A 13589-nucleotide genomic window follows, 5' to 3' on the forward strand; every position below is an offset into this window, starting at 1 on the left:
AATGCTCTGTTGTTTCCTTCCTGTAAATTGCGGTGTTGTTTCAATAGGATTGTTTTGCAGCACATTTTAATTATGGGTGCTTATTTTATGTATCCGTTTTTGTGCAAATAGGTGTTACTCCTCCTTGTGTTTCCCAAGTCATTCTGCCTACGCAAGCGTTCCAGTTTCCCCAATGGAAGGATCCCCTTTCTCCTCTCCTCGTGAGTTGTTCTGGGAAGGTTCCCTCCCAATGCCCTAGAGCCAAATTCAAGGGGTTCATGGGGGCATGGAGAGGGGGAGGAGTGGGGGGCAGGCCCCCTTTTGCAGCAGATAGGGCTGGCTAGGTGAATGCTGGTCACTATTTGTAATCTGTTCACTGCTTAGAAACCAATTTTAGCATTCAATGATCAATTTAGAAATAAAAGAAGCCTAGTTTGGATGGCCATCTGTCTTGGAGGATCTAGCTGAGACTCCTGCAATGCAGGGGGTGGGACTTGATGACCCTTGGGGTCCCTTTCAACTCTAGGATTCCATGAAAACTGCAACTACAGATGAATCCTACTGGCGACATTCAGAAGGCTGGGGTCAGAGTTATATGGGTAGGAAATCCCACACTACACAGCTGGAGTTCACACTTTCTTAGCAAGAACATGATATTCACAGACTTGGCTGAGTTTCGGGCTTCATGAGAACAGCAGCTCATTCCCTGAGCATCTTCCTCCACAAAAGCAGTTGCAAAGAGTGAAGGCTCCCGGCTCCCCACAACTTTCTAAGTCCCCTCCTCTCTAGAGCTTCTTGCAAGCAATTGAACAGTGCGCTAGTGTGCAGCCTGCCTTTGCTCCTCCATTGTCAACCATCTGCTAGCTCTGAGAGACAAGCAGGGAGGGTGGCTTCTGGCAGAAGGAGAGGGAGCCCCCGGTGGCTCCTCCTTCTCCTGACTCACCTCTGCCTCTCGACCTTCCTCTCCCACTCACTTCCTTCCTCTTCTGCCTCTGATTCTGCGCTGCATTCTGCCACAGAGTCTCCCAGCTCACTAAGCCCTGTTTCCCCTTCAGCTTCAGACACCTCCTCTTCCCAGGCTTCTCCCTCTTGCCCCTCTGACCGCTCATCCTTCCTCCACCTCCACTCCTTCGGCTCTGAGCCGTCTTCCCTTCCTGGTTCCCCGGCTGCTTCCTCCCACCATTCCTCTGTGCCCAACCAGTCCATGACATTGCTCCATCCCTTGGCCTCTGTCCCCACAAGGCAGCTTCCCCTAACCTGATCTGGTTCCAAAGCCGCTGCTTCCCTTTTGCCCCCATGAAAAGGCAGATCAGGAGGTCTTGCTGCCATCATTCTGTCACCTGCAAGAGAAAAAGCGTAAGCAAGACGCCAGGAGTGCCTGATTCTCTCAAAGGTGAAACAGGGCATCTCTAACCACAGATGGGCCTTTGAGAAAGCCTAACTTGCTGAGTGCATTTTGATGTTTGTGCCCATTTCATATGTTTGTTTGTGCAGAAATTCATCTCCTCTCCTCTGGACCCTTGTTCCCAACTGTTTCCCCCCAAAACAAGATGAAAAGAACCCCTAGATGAGTTGGAAAACCAACAGAATAGACCTAACAGAGAAAAGCCACCTTCCTCCTTACCCAGTGGCCTCACTCTGGTGTCCAACAGAGGCCTCTCTGCCTCACAGGAATCCAGGTCCTTTTCTGCAAAATGATCGTTTTCCTGAAAGAGCAACAAGGATTCAAAACAGAGAATGAATGGTGAGAAATGTTAGAAAGAGAATGACAAAGACTTAAAGGGTGTTAGATCTCATTCCATGGATGTCTTCCCAGAAAAAAGATGGGCCATCAATAGAGCAATATGAGATGTTCTCCATCCTGTTTGGAGCCCCTTGGGAGTATCCAGAGGAAAGTCTCTCTCACCTGCTTTCTCTCCTCTGCCTGACTCAGGAGGAAACCTTCGGCCAGGGCCACCGCCTGTGAACTGGTCTCCGCTCCACAGTCCCTCACCCAGCTCTCCATCTCCAGTGGAAGGACAGCCAGGAACTGCTCCAAGATCACCAGGTCCAGCATCTCAGCTTTTGTGTGCTTTTCTGGCTTCAGCCACTGGTGGCAAAGGTGGTAGAGTCGGCTGCAAACCTCTCGGGGTCCTTTGGCCTCCTGGCAGCAGAACTGCCTCAACTGCTGGCTCTGCACCTCTGAGCGGAGAGTGTCCTCCTCACCCAGGATCTTCTGCACAGAGTTTTCCCAGAACCCCCCACTGCTCCCAGTTTGGATGGCATGGCCTCTTCCTGTTCCAGGGCCAGCTGTGTCTCGCACATCCATCTGTGCTCTGAGGGAGCCTCTGAGAGATCGGAAGGAACCCTTTGGTCTCCTGCCAAGTTCTGTCCGTCTTAATGAGAAGCTCTAGCAAATCCTACAAAGCAAATACATTGTTCTGTTACAAAAGTTGTCTAATATCAGGAGAAGAAAAAGGTTCCTTGAGGAAGCATGGATGAGTCTTGCTGGGAACTAGGGCTGGACTGCACCACATCCCAGATCATTAGCTATCTTGGGGGGGGGGGGAGAGGAGTAAGAAGAGAAGAAATATGTCTCTAGCCTTCTAGCAATGCAAAATGTGGAGGCAACGGAAGGGATTTCTGGGAGATGAATCAGCCTGGTTTCTCCTGCCTTCCAGTCAATGCATGAAGTCAAAACTGACTGACAAGGCAGTCATTTGTATCTTGTGGAAAATGGATGCTTGGCTCTGGTGGGGGTCCTCACCCGGGGGTCCTCAGGAGTTGCTCCCCCCACCCCCACTTCTGGGCACATTTCTCCCCTGCTTCTGTCTCCTTTTCTTGCACTTGGACTCTCTGCTACTCTCAAGACAGACTCCTGGGGTGGGGTCCCTTTTTCTTTGCTCTGAGGGCCAGGTATGTATCTGGCCAACGCCCTGAGGGCCAAGTGGACAGGGCCAAAGACATCTCTCTTGAAATTTAGGCTGACAATTTATTATGATTATTCTCTTAGAAGGCTTAACACACACACACAGCCACTGATTCCAAGGTCCCTGGAGGCTCAGTGAGTAGCAGCGCCCATTTCCGGCTGCTTTGCCAGCAACAATCCCTTTGGGAGAGAGAGGATGTGGTCCTGGGATGCCCTGCTCTGGGTGCGAGGGGATTGCTGCAGTGGCCTCCGTGGGGAGCTGCCCTGGGAGACACTGGGAAACTGGTCCCCAATGCAGCAGCCAGACTATGGGCTGGGATCCCTCTCTTTATCCCTCGCCTTTCTCTCCCACCTTTTCTTCCTCCCTCCCCGTGAGTTTTTTTTTTGGGGGGGGGGCTAGTCCACCTCCTCGTCCAGCTTTGGAAAACCATTTGCACATTTTTTGTCCGTTGTGCAATGAGGCTGAGCGACGTCACACAGAGTTAAAGTCCCAGGGACCCCTTTGTTTAAAGAAGGGAGATCTTTTCTGAAGGGGGGGCGGAGGGCCAAATGAGTTTGGGATCCTCTGATCTGCAGGAAGGAGAGCGTGGCAGACCTGGCCCCTCCCTGGCAGGACCCTCTCCTCCCTGACTTGGGGTCCCCCTCCTGCAGGAGCAGATCTGGCCCCCCAGGCCCCCTCCCCTGTTGCAGCCCTGGGACCCGCCCCCCGTCCCCCCACTGCACCCTCTGGGAGGGGGAGAGAGGAGACTCACCAGATCCCAGGTGGGGGCTGAGATTCGGCCCTTGCAGGAGAGACCCCAAAGCGGGAAAGGACTGGGGAGGGAGGGGGCTTGGCTCTGGAGGACCTGCCCCCCCTTGCTTCCTGTCCTCTCTGGGAAGGCAGCTCGGTTCCCTTTAACCCTTGCAATGCAGAGTCCATCCTGCTCAGCCCTCTCTCGCTTGGCAGAACCTCAGATTATTATTATTATTAATGGCTATGGGGGGGGCAGCTGCCCCCCCTGGCCCCGCCACTGGCCAGATACCCTTTTGGGGGTGAGGCTCTTGGCTGGACTCTGAGCATCTCCCTCCCTTCCTCAAGAGATCTCAGAGACATTTGAAACACAGAACACAGGAGACGCAGACCGAGGATGCATCACCTCAAATCCTTCCAAATCTCCAGGGCTGCTGCTGCCCTGAGTGCTGGAAGGAAGACCTGCTCCCTGCAAGGCCTTTTCCCTCCTGGACTGGGGGGGGGGCGAGGACCAGACTCCCCCTGCTCATCAGCAGAGACCCCTGGGGGGCCGGAGGGACCTTGCCCTGCTGTGGATCCTGGGGAGCCCAGACTCACTGGAAGAAGCTCAGGGGCTGGGGCAAATCTTTTAAAATAGTTTTTAATCTGTGGTGCTTTAAATGCTGGGTGTTGGTTTTTTTCCTTTGTTGGGGGTGGGATAAACGTTTAGTTGTGGCTGGGGATTACCGTATTTTTCACTCCATAGGGCACACCTAGTTTTTAGAGGAGGAAAACATGAAAAAAAAATATTCTGAATAAAATGTTGTACTAAACTATTTAAGGCAGCAAAGTGGGTGGCTCCTATCCGCGTTGCTGCTTTAAAGGGAGCCTCAGAGGAGGGAAGGAAGGGGAACCATGGCTTATCTACGTCCAGTTAATAATGCTGAGCCTGACTTTATATGCATCTCAAAGCCCTTGACATATATACATTATAATGACAAGCCGAGATAGGCCTCCTGCAGAGGAGCAGGGGAGGGAGCCATCATAGCTCAATGGGGAGAGCATGGAGAAGATCCCAAGTTCAGTCCTTGAAAGCTTCTCCGGACAGGGCTGAGGGTGGGTCTCCTGAAACCCTGGCGAGCCTCTGCCCATCAGTGAAGACAAAACTGAGCTCAGTGGGCTCCGGGAGGGTCCTGACGTGGTACTCTGTTCCTGTTTAAATTAGCCCTTTCTTCAGAACCATGAGGACTACAATCTTAGTTTGTTTTTAAAGGGACCAGCTGTAACCTCAGCAGCTTTGCATGCAGAACACCACACGCTCAATCCCCAGCTTCTCCAGGCCTGATACTCTGGCAAACTGCTGCCAGTCAGTGTTGCCGTTACTAAGCTAGATGGAGTGGTGGGTCCGACTTCTTATAAGGCAGCTTCCTAGGTTCCCATTTATGCTTCAGATCTGAGTGTGAGGCTTGCTGTCCCGTTTAGTGTGGCGAGGGTGGTTCTTTGCACATCTGGAAGACGACTGTGTCACCTCCCATCACCCTCTTGAAGGTGCTTTTTACAGCTCAGGGGAAAGGGCAGGCAGCCACAGCATCTGTAGACTGTAGCATCCTGAATTAAGGGAGGGAGGGATTCCCGTTGCAGCCAAAGGGTTGTTTGAGGCCACCACGAAAGAGCTGATCTTCAGCTTGAAACCAGGACTTGCTCTTTAACCGTGCTGCTCCTCCAGCTGCCAATGCCATCCATGTAACCTGTGTGAATATCAAGCATGGGTTGTGTCCAGGAACCTGGGGGGATTTCTTTCACGTGTGTGCATGTTTTCGTCTTTAAATAAACAGCCCATGCAAGTTTCCAGCTCTTATGGCCATCGAGATTAGCCTGGCCGTCTCAGTGGAAATCTGGGGAGGCTGAAGTGGACTTTCCAGTGGTCAAAGTGTGGTTGTGTCTTCCTGCCCGGCATCTATTTCCTGCCTTCTTTCCCCCCTGCACCCCTGCACCCTGCTTCAAAGCAAGCCATGGAGGAGGGAAGGCTCGCAACAGATTCCCTCCACTTTGAAGCAGGAAAGCGGGAGAGGAGCTGCTTACACGGGTGTAAGTTGCTCCTCTCCCACTTTGCTGCTTCAAAGGGAGCCCAGGAGGAGAAAATCCGCTGCCGTAGCTAGCAGAGGATCCATGGTCCTCTTCCTTCCCTCCTCCATGGTTGCTTTGAAGCAGGAAAGTGGGAGAGGAGCTGCTAACACGAGTGGAGGAGTTATGCTAAGACCAGACCATGTCATTACCGAGGAGGCAGGTTTATTCGTTCTTTGAGGTTTATCCCTGCCTCCGGGTCTGGTCTTGACCGGAAGGATACTGGAATCAGCAAGGGAGACCCTCATGACCTGAAGGGGCTGCTGTGCAATGCCAGGTCAATGGCTCACAAGACGGCTGTCATCCATGACTTGATCATGGATGGAGGACTTGACCTGGCATGTGTAACAGAGACTTGGTTGGATGAAGCAGATGGGCCTGTCCTTGCCGCAGCTTGCCCACCAGGTTTCTCTTACGCACAGCAACCCAGGTCATGTGGGTGGGGAGGGAGGGTTGCAGTGATTTTTAGGAAGTCATTAGTTTGAACCAGGCATCCGATTGGGAAGACCTAGTTTTCTGAGTGCATGTTCTGCATATTGGGCAATAGGGACAGTACAGGATTCCTTTGGGGATACCAAACCCCCCGCTGCACCAAGGATTCCCTGCCCGAGCTGCTTCAGGTTGTGGTGGATGTTCTCATGGAGACACCAATTTTAGTTGTCCGGGGGGTTAACATCCATGCCATCACGACCTTACAAGGGGCCACTCGGGACTTCGTGGAAAGCATGGGCTCCATGGGGCTGTCCCTAAGTTTGGCCCAACTCATAGTTGCAGACATACCTTAGACCTAGTGTTCACCTCTGTGGATGTGGGTAATCTGACACTAAGAAAAAGTGTGACAAAAGAAGTGCTATAGTCAGATCATTCCTGGTACAACTGGACTTCTCCGCAACCCTTCCCCTCTGGATTGGTGATCACAGCATTCCTTTCTAGGTGCTCACAGACTGTTTGCTTAATGATCTGCTCCAGAATCTTCCCTGGTATTGATGTCAGACTGACTGGGCCGTAATTATTTGGGTCCTCTCTTTGCTTTCGGGAAAGGGAAATGATACACTTTTGTATATTAGCATAAAAAGCATGCATAAGAATTATTAGACAGAAAAAGCATGCACAAGAAAGTATTACTCATTTATGATGAGAATAGGATTTATTTATTATGATATTCGCTTGGTTCCTCCTTGGCAGCCAGTGTGATTGTTTCATCAGGGCTAGAACTCAGGACCCGCTGCCTTGAGGGACACCTAAGAGCAGTTGGGCAGGGGAAAGGTCTCCCTTGGGAGGTGGGGGACTCTCCTTCCTTGGAGGTTTCTCAGCAGAGATCGGAGGGCCATCTGCCATGGATGCTTGAGCTGAGATTCCTGCATTGCTGGGGGTGGGACTAGATGACCCTGGGATCCCCTCCTCTCTCTCCACTCCTGAATTCCAGGAGGAGCTTCCTTGCCTCCTGCAAAGCCCTTTTCCCTGCAAGCTCTTCCTCTGGTTTCCACACAAGGGAGGGAGATGCTCAGAGTCCAGCCAAGAGCCTCACCCCCAAAAGGATATCTGGGCATTAGCAAAGCCGGGGGGGGGGGGCAGCTGCCCCACCATATCCATTAAAAATAATAAAAATCTGAGGTTCTGCCAAGCGAGAGAGGGCTGAGCAGCATGGACTTGGCATTGCAAGGGTTAAAGGGAAGTGAGCTGCCTTCCTAGAGAGGCCAGGAAGCAAGGGGGGCTGGTCCTCCCGAGCCAAGGCCCCTCCCTCCCCATTCCTTTCCTGCTTTGGGGTCCCTCCTGCAAGGGCTGCCTCGCTCTCCCCTCCTGGGATCTGGTGAGTCTCCTCTCTCTCTCCCCCCAGAGGGTGCAGTGGGGAGAGGGGTGGGGGTCCCAGGGCTGCAGCAGGGGAGGGGGCCTGGGGGGCCGGATCTGCTCCTGCAGGGGGGGGGGGACACCCCAAGTCAGGGACGGGAGGTTCCTGCCAGGGAGGGGCCAGGTCTGCCACGCTCTCCTTCCTGGAGATCAGAGGATCCCAAACTCATTCGGCCCTCCGCCCCCCCCTTCAGAAAAGATCTCCCTTCTTTAAACAAAGGGGTCCCTGTGTGACGTCACTCAGCCTCATTGCACAACGGAGGAAAAATGTGCAAATGGTTTTCCAAAGCTGGACGAGGAGGTGGACTAGCCCCCCCCATAAAAAAGGTGGGAGAGAAAGGCCAGGAGTAAAGAGAGGGATCCCAGCCCAGAGTCTGGCTGCTGCATTGGGGACCAGTTTCCCAGTGTCTCCCAGGGCAGCTCCCCACGGAGGCCACTGCAGCAATCCCCTCGCACCCAGAGCAGGGCATCCCAGGACCACATCCTCTCTCTCCCAAAGGGATTGTTGCTGGCAAATCAGCCGGAAATGGGCGCTGCTACTCACTGAGGCTCCAGGGACCTTGCCCTAAATTTCAAGGGAGGTGTTTTTGGCCCTGCGAACTTGGCCCTCAGGGGGTTGGCCAGAAACATACCTGGCCCTCAGAGCAAAGAAAAAGTGACCCCACCCCAAGGGGTCTGCCTGGAGAGTGGCAGAGAGTTCAAGTGCAAAAAAGGAGACAAGCAGGGGAGTGGGGCTGGGGGGAGAACAATTCCTGAGGACCCCCACTAGAGCCAAGCATCCATTTTTCACAAAATACAAATGACTCCCTTATCAGTCAGTTTTGACTTCATGCATTGACTGGAAGGCAGGAGAAACCAGGCTGATTCATCTCCCAGAAATCCCTTCCGTTGCCTCCACATTTTGCATTGCTAGAAGGCTAGAGACATATTTCTTCTCCTCTTACTCCTCTTTCCCCCCAAAAAGATAGCCAATGGTCTGGGATGTGGTGCAGTCCAGCCCTGGTTCTCAGCAAGACTCATCCATGCTTCCACAAGGAACGTTTTTCTTCTCCTGATATTAGACAACCTTTGTAACAGAACAATGTATTTGCTTTGTAGGATTTGCTAGAGCTTCTCATTCAGACAGACAGAACTTGGCAGGAGACCAAAGGGTTCCTTCCGATCTCTCAGAGGCTTCCTGAGAGCACAGATGGGTGAGCGAGACTCATCTGGCCCTGAAACAGGAAGAGGCCATGACATCCAAACTGGGAGCAGTGGGGGGTTCTGGGAAAACTCTGTGCAGAAGATCCTGGGTGAGGAGGACACCCTCCGCTCAGAGGTGCAGAGCCAGCAGGTGAGGCAGTTCTGCTGCCAGGAGGCCAAAGGACCCCGAGAGGTTTGCAGCCGACTCTACCACCTTGACCGTCAGTGGCTGAAGCCAGAAAGGCACACGAAAGCTGAGATGCTGGACCTGGTGATCTTGGAGCAGTTCCTGGCTGTCCTTCCCCCGGAGATGGAGAGCTGGGTGAGGGAATGCGGAGCGGAGACCAGTTCCCAGGCGGTGGCCCTGGCCGAAGGTTTCCTCCTGAGTCAGGCAGAGGAGAGAAAGCAGGTGAGAGAGACTTTCCTCTGGATACTCCCAAGGGGCTCTAAACAGGACAGAAAACATCCCATAATGGTCTGCTGATGGCCCATGCTTTTTCTGCAAGGCATCCATGGAATGAGATCTAACACCCTTCAAATCTTTGTCATTCTCTTTCTTATATTTTCCCCCATTCTCTGTTTTGAATCCTTGTTTCTTTTTCAGGGAAAGGATCTCTTTGCAGAAATGGACCTGGATTCCTGTGAGGCAGAGAGGCCTCCGTTGGACACCAGAGAGAGGCCACTGGGTAAGGAGGAAGGTGGTTTTTCTCTGTTTGGTCTCGTTCTGTTGGTTTCCCAACTCATCTGAGGGTTCTTTTCATCTTGTTTTGGGGGGAGACAGTTGGGAACAAGGGTCCAGAGGAGGGGAGATGTATTTCTGCACAACTAACATATGAAATGGGCACAAACGTCCAAATACTCCCAGCAGGTAAGTCTTTCTCAAAGGCCCATCTGTAGTTAGAGATGCCCTGTTTCACCTGTGAGAGGTGCAGGCACTCCTGGCGTCCTGCTTACCTTTTTTCTCTTGCAGGTGGCAGAAGGATGCCGGCAAGACCTCCTGATCTATCTTTTCATGCGGGCAGAAGAGAAGAAGTGGCTGTGGAACCAGATCAGGTCAGGGGAAGCTGCCTTGTGGCGACAGAGGCCAAGGGATGGAGCAATGTCATGGACTGGTTGGGCACAGAGGAATGGTGGGAGGAAGCAGCCGGGGAACCAGGAAGGGAAGATGGCTCAGAGCTGAAGGAGTGGAGGTGGAGGAAGGATGAGCGGTCAGAGGGAGAAGCCTGGGAAGAGGAGGTGTCAGAAGCTGAAGGGGAAACAGGGCTTAGTGAGCTGGGAGACTCTGTGGCAGAATGCAGTGCAGAATCAGAGGCAGAAGAGGAAGGAGGCGAGTGGCAGAAGCCACCCTCCCTGCTTGTCTCTCAGAGCCAGGAGACCCCCTGCAATGCAGGAATCTCTGCTAGATCATACAAGACAGATGGCCATCAAAAACAGGCTTATTTTATTTCTAGATTGATAACTGAATGCAAAAATTGGTTTCTAAGCAGTGGACAAATGAGAACAAATAGCGGCCTGGATTCACCAAACCAGCCCCATCCGCTGGAAAATGGGGCCTGCCCCCCATTCCTCCCCCTCTCCCTGCCCCCATGAACCCCTTGAATTTGGCTCTAGGGCATTGGGAGGGAACCTTCCCAGAACAGCTGACAAGGAGAGGAGAAAGTGGATCTGGAACTGGACAGCTGACAAGGAGAGGAGAAAGTGGATTCTGAAACTGGAACGCTTGCGTAGGCAGAATGACTTGGGAAACACAAGGAGGAGTTCCACCTATTTGCACAAAAACGGATACATAAAATAAGCACCCATAATTAAAATGTGCTGCAAAACAATCCTATTGAAACAACACCGCAATTTACAGGAAGGAAACAACAGAGCATTATGTAGCAGATCAAATTTCTGCTGCCTCAGAGGAGGACATTTCCTTTTTTCTTTTAGGATCCAGTGTGCTTTGAAGATGTCGCTGTTCGTTTCACGGATGAGGAGTGGGCGTTGCTGGATCCTGACCAGAGAGCTCTGCATAAGGACGTCATGGAGGAGACTCGTGGGACCGTGGCCTCTCTTGGTAAGGCTCCCTGTGGGATCGTTATTGTTGTTGTTGTTGTTTAGTCGTGTCCGACTCTTCGTGACCTCCTGGATCAGAGCACGCCAGGCACTCTTGTCTTCCACTGCCTCCCACAGTTTGGTCAGACTCATGTTTGTGGCTTCGAGAACACCATCCAACCATCTCGTCCTCTGTTGTACCCTTCTCCTTGTGCCCTCCATCTTTCCCAGCATCAGGGTCTTCTCCAGGGAGTCTTCTCTTCTCATGAGGTGGCCAAAGTACTGGAGCCTCAGCTTCACGATCTGTCCTTCCAGTGAACACTCAGGGCTGATTTCCATCAGAATGGAGAGGTTGGATCTTCTTGCTGTCCATGGGACTCTCAAGAGTCTCCTCCAGCACCAGAATTCAAAAGCATCAATTCTCCGGTGATCAGCCTTCCTGATGGTCCAGCTCTCACCTCCATACATCACTAATGGGAAAACCATGGCTTTAACTATATGGACCTTTGCTGGCAAGGTGATGTCTCTGCTTTTTAAAATGCTGTCTAGGTTTGCCATCGCCTTTCTCCCAAGGAGGAGGCATCTTTTAATTTCGTGACTGCTTTCACCATGTGCAGTGATCACGGAGCCCAAGAAAGTAAAGTCTCTCACTGCCTCCATTTCTTCCCTTTCTATTTGCCAGGAGGTGATGGGACCAGTGACCATGATCTTCATTTTTTTGATGTTGAGCTTCAGACCATATTTTGCGCTCTCCTCTTTCACCCTCATTAAAAGGTTTTTTAATTCCTCCTCACTTTCTGCCATCAGGGTTGTGTCATCTGCTTATCTGAGGTGGTTGATATTTCTTCCGGTGATCTTAATTCCGGCTTGGGATTCATCCAGCCCAGCCTTTCACATGATGAATTCTGCATATAAGTTAAATAAGCAGGGAGACAATATACAGCCTTCTCGTACTCCTTTCCCAATTTTGAACCAATCAGTTGTCCCATATCCAGTTCTAACTGTAGCTTCTTGTCCCACATAGAGATTTCTCAGGAGACAGATGAGGTGATCAGGCACTCCCATTTCTTTAAGAACTTGCCATAGTTTGCTGTGGTCGACACAAGTCAAAGGCTTTTGCATAGGGATCATCATATCAGCCTGGAAATTCAAAAAATACCTCTATGTGACCAACCTCATCTATTTTCACAGAACTCAGCCGTGGCCCCTATAACACCTGGGAACCTAACACCCCCACAATAAACAGTAACTTACAGTTTTTTCTTTGAACAGTCTTCCTCAAATTATTCCTTTTTCTACCACGACCGGGCTGGTCTGAACTGCCCAAGCCATCTTAAATGTCAGCTTCAGAATTGTTAGGAAAGATAAGTTGTGAAGTTTAGAGCTTACAGGATTAACAGCTCAGAGTGTCCTGCATCTGGGGAGGAGCTTTCTCAACATCCGGAAAAGCTGTTTCTTTGTTCTTCCTGACTTCCGTTGTCTCCTGAGGCAAGGAAGACAAAATGTCTGCATCTTCCGATGGTTTAGTAGCAGTGATGCTGATGATGAAGATGCTTTACAAACTTAATCTTTTCCGGAACAGGGCTGCTCTTAAATCGATGTACCACTGTAGTAATAATAATATTTTTTATTTATACCCTGCCCATTTGGCTGGGTTGCCCCAACACATATATAAACATGAGTTCCAACACATTTATAAACATGAAGCATAAATAATAATAATCTGATCGCATATAAAAAGAACATTAACTTTAAAGTGAACAACTTCTCCTAGTGGCCAGAATTGTGGAAACCTTTTGTGAATAGTGTATTTCTGAGGTTTGATGGCTCATAACACCACTTTTGTGTGGAGTAATACCATAAAATTATATATCAATGGAAAGATAATTTAATGAAGAATGTAATGAAAGAACATTTATGAAGGAGTATTTATTAGAACAGCAGTCATAACCATTTTTTAGATCAGCAGTCATAACCATTGGCAACCTTTAGCTTTGATTATGGCCTTACAATGCCTTCCCATGATATGAACCAAGTTTTTAGTTCTGCAGCTGTAATAAAGTGAAACAAAGATTAAATTATTGCCTCTGTTAATTGGACTTTATTGCTGGTTTGCTTCTGACTAACAAGTTTCTTTAGTCGGCTCCATAGATTTCTGATTGGGTTAAAATTTGGGCTATTCCCAGGCCATTCCAGCAGTGAAATATCTTTATCTTGAAAGCACCTTTTGCACACAGCAGCAACATGACATGGAGCAGAATCCTGTTGAAGTATAAAATAGAATACATATATGTGTGTGTGTGTGTGTGTGTGTGTGTGTGGAATGTTTCCAAGGGGTTGCTCGAGAGCAAGCAGGCAAATATCTCCCTGCTTAGCTGTGAAGCCTTGCTTTTGCTGCCAAAATAAACCTTATCTGTCCGGAGCGCCACTCTCCCGTGGCCGACTCAGTCGCTGGCAGAATCCGTGAGTGGGCGGTTCCTAAACTTTCCCCAGCAAAGCAGCTTCTTGACGCCCAGTCTGCGCCTCCCCTCTCTGCTCGGATGCTTTCTGCGCAAGGAGAGCATGGATAATGGAGGACCTCTCTCCTCCCCGCTTTGGCCTGGCACCGTCTTGCCTCTTCCGACTCCTGCAGCTCCGCTCCACTGGAGGCGTGTTTACTCTCCTCCGTTGAAGAGGAGCTGCTTCCCATGATCCCTGGAGGCTCTCTGTGATCCATTTGGCTTTTCCTCTCTCCCTCCTGAACCGATGGCAGTTCCCTGACAATATGCTTCAGCATCTGGGAAAAGATCACCTGAGGAACGC

At 50.9% G+C, this 13589-nt stretch overlaps 2 protein-coding genes across 5 annotated transcripts in view; one reads left to right on the plus strand and one right to left on the minus strand.

Annotated features, from left to right (window-relative positions):
* The window catches only part of LOC310843373 (uncharacterized protein), a 50760-nt gene extending 47069 nt beyond the window's left edge, over positions 1–3691 (minus strand). The window contains exons 1-2 of the mRNA XM_083736670.1: positions 3640–3691; positions 1886–2378 (exon numbers count right to left, since the gene is read on the minus strand). Coding sequence (XP_083592796.1) covers positions 1886–2287 — 402 coding nt within the window. The 5' untranslated portion in view covers positions 2288–2378; positions 3640–3691. The remainder of the gene's footprint in view (positions 1–1885; positions 2379–3639) is intronic.
* LOC310843215 (uncharacterized protein) overlaps positions 1–13589 on the plus strand; it is a 292631-nt gene that overhangs the window by 253133 nt on the left and 25909 nt on the right. The window contains exons 1-5 of one of the 4 annotated variants that reach the window (XM_083736127.1): positions 7487–7530; positions 8667–9159; positions 9355–9436; positions 9721–9803; positions 10683–10809. The exons of the other annotated variants lie outside the window; for them this stretch is intronic. Coding sequence (XP_083592253.1) covers positions 8758–9159; positions 9355–9436; positions 9721–9803; positions 10683–10809 — 694 coding nt within the window. The 5' untranslated portion in view covers positions 7487–7530; positions 8667–8757. Of the gene's footprint in view, positions 1–7486; positions 7531–8666; positions 9160–9354; positions 9437–9720; positions 9804–10682; positions 10810–13589 lie in introns of those variants that run through there. 4 annotated transcript variants of the gene reach the window in all.

The sequence above is a fragment of the Podarcis gaigeae genome (assembly GCF_964106915.1).
Source record: "Podarcis gaigeae genome assembly, chromosome: 4".
NCBI lineage: Eukaryota > Metazoa > Chordata > Lepidosauria > Squamata > Lacertidae > Podarcis > Podarcis gaigeae.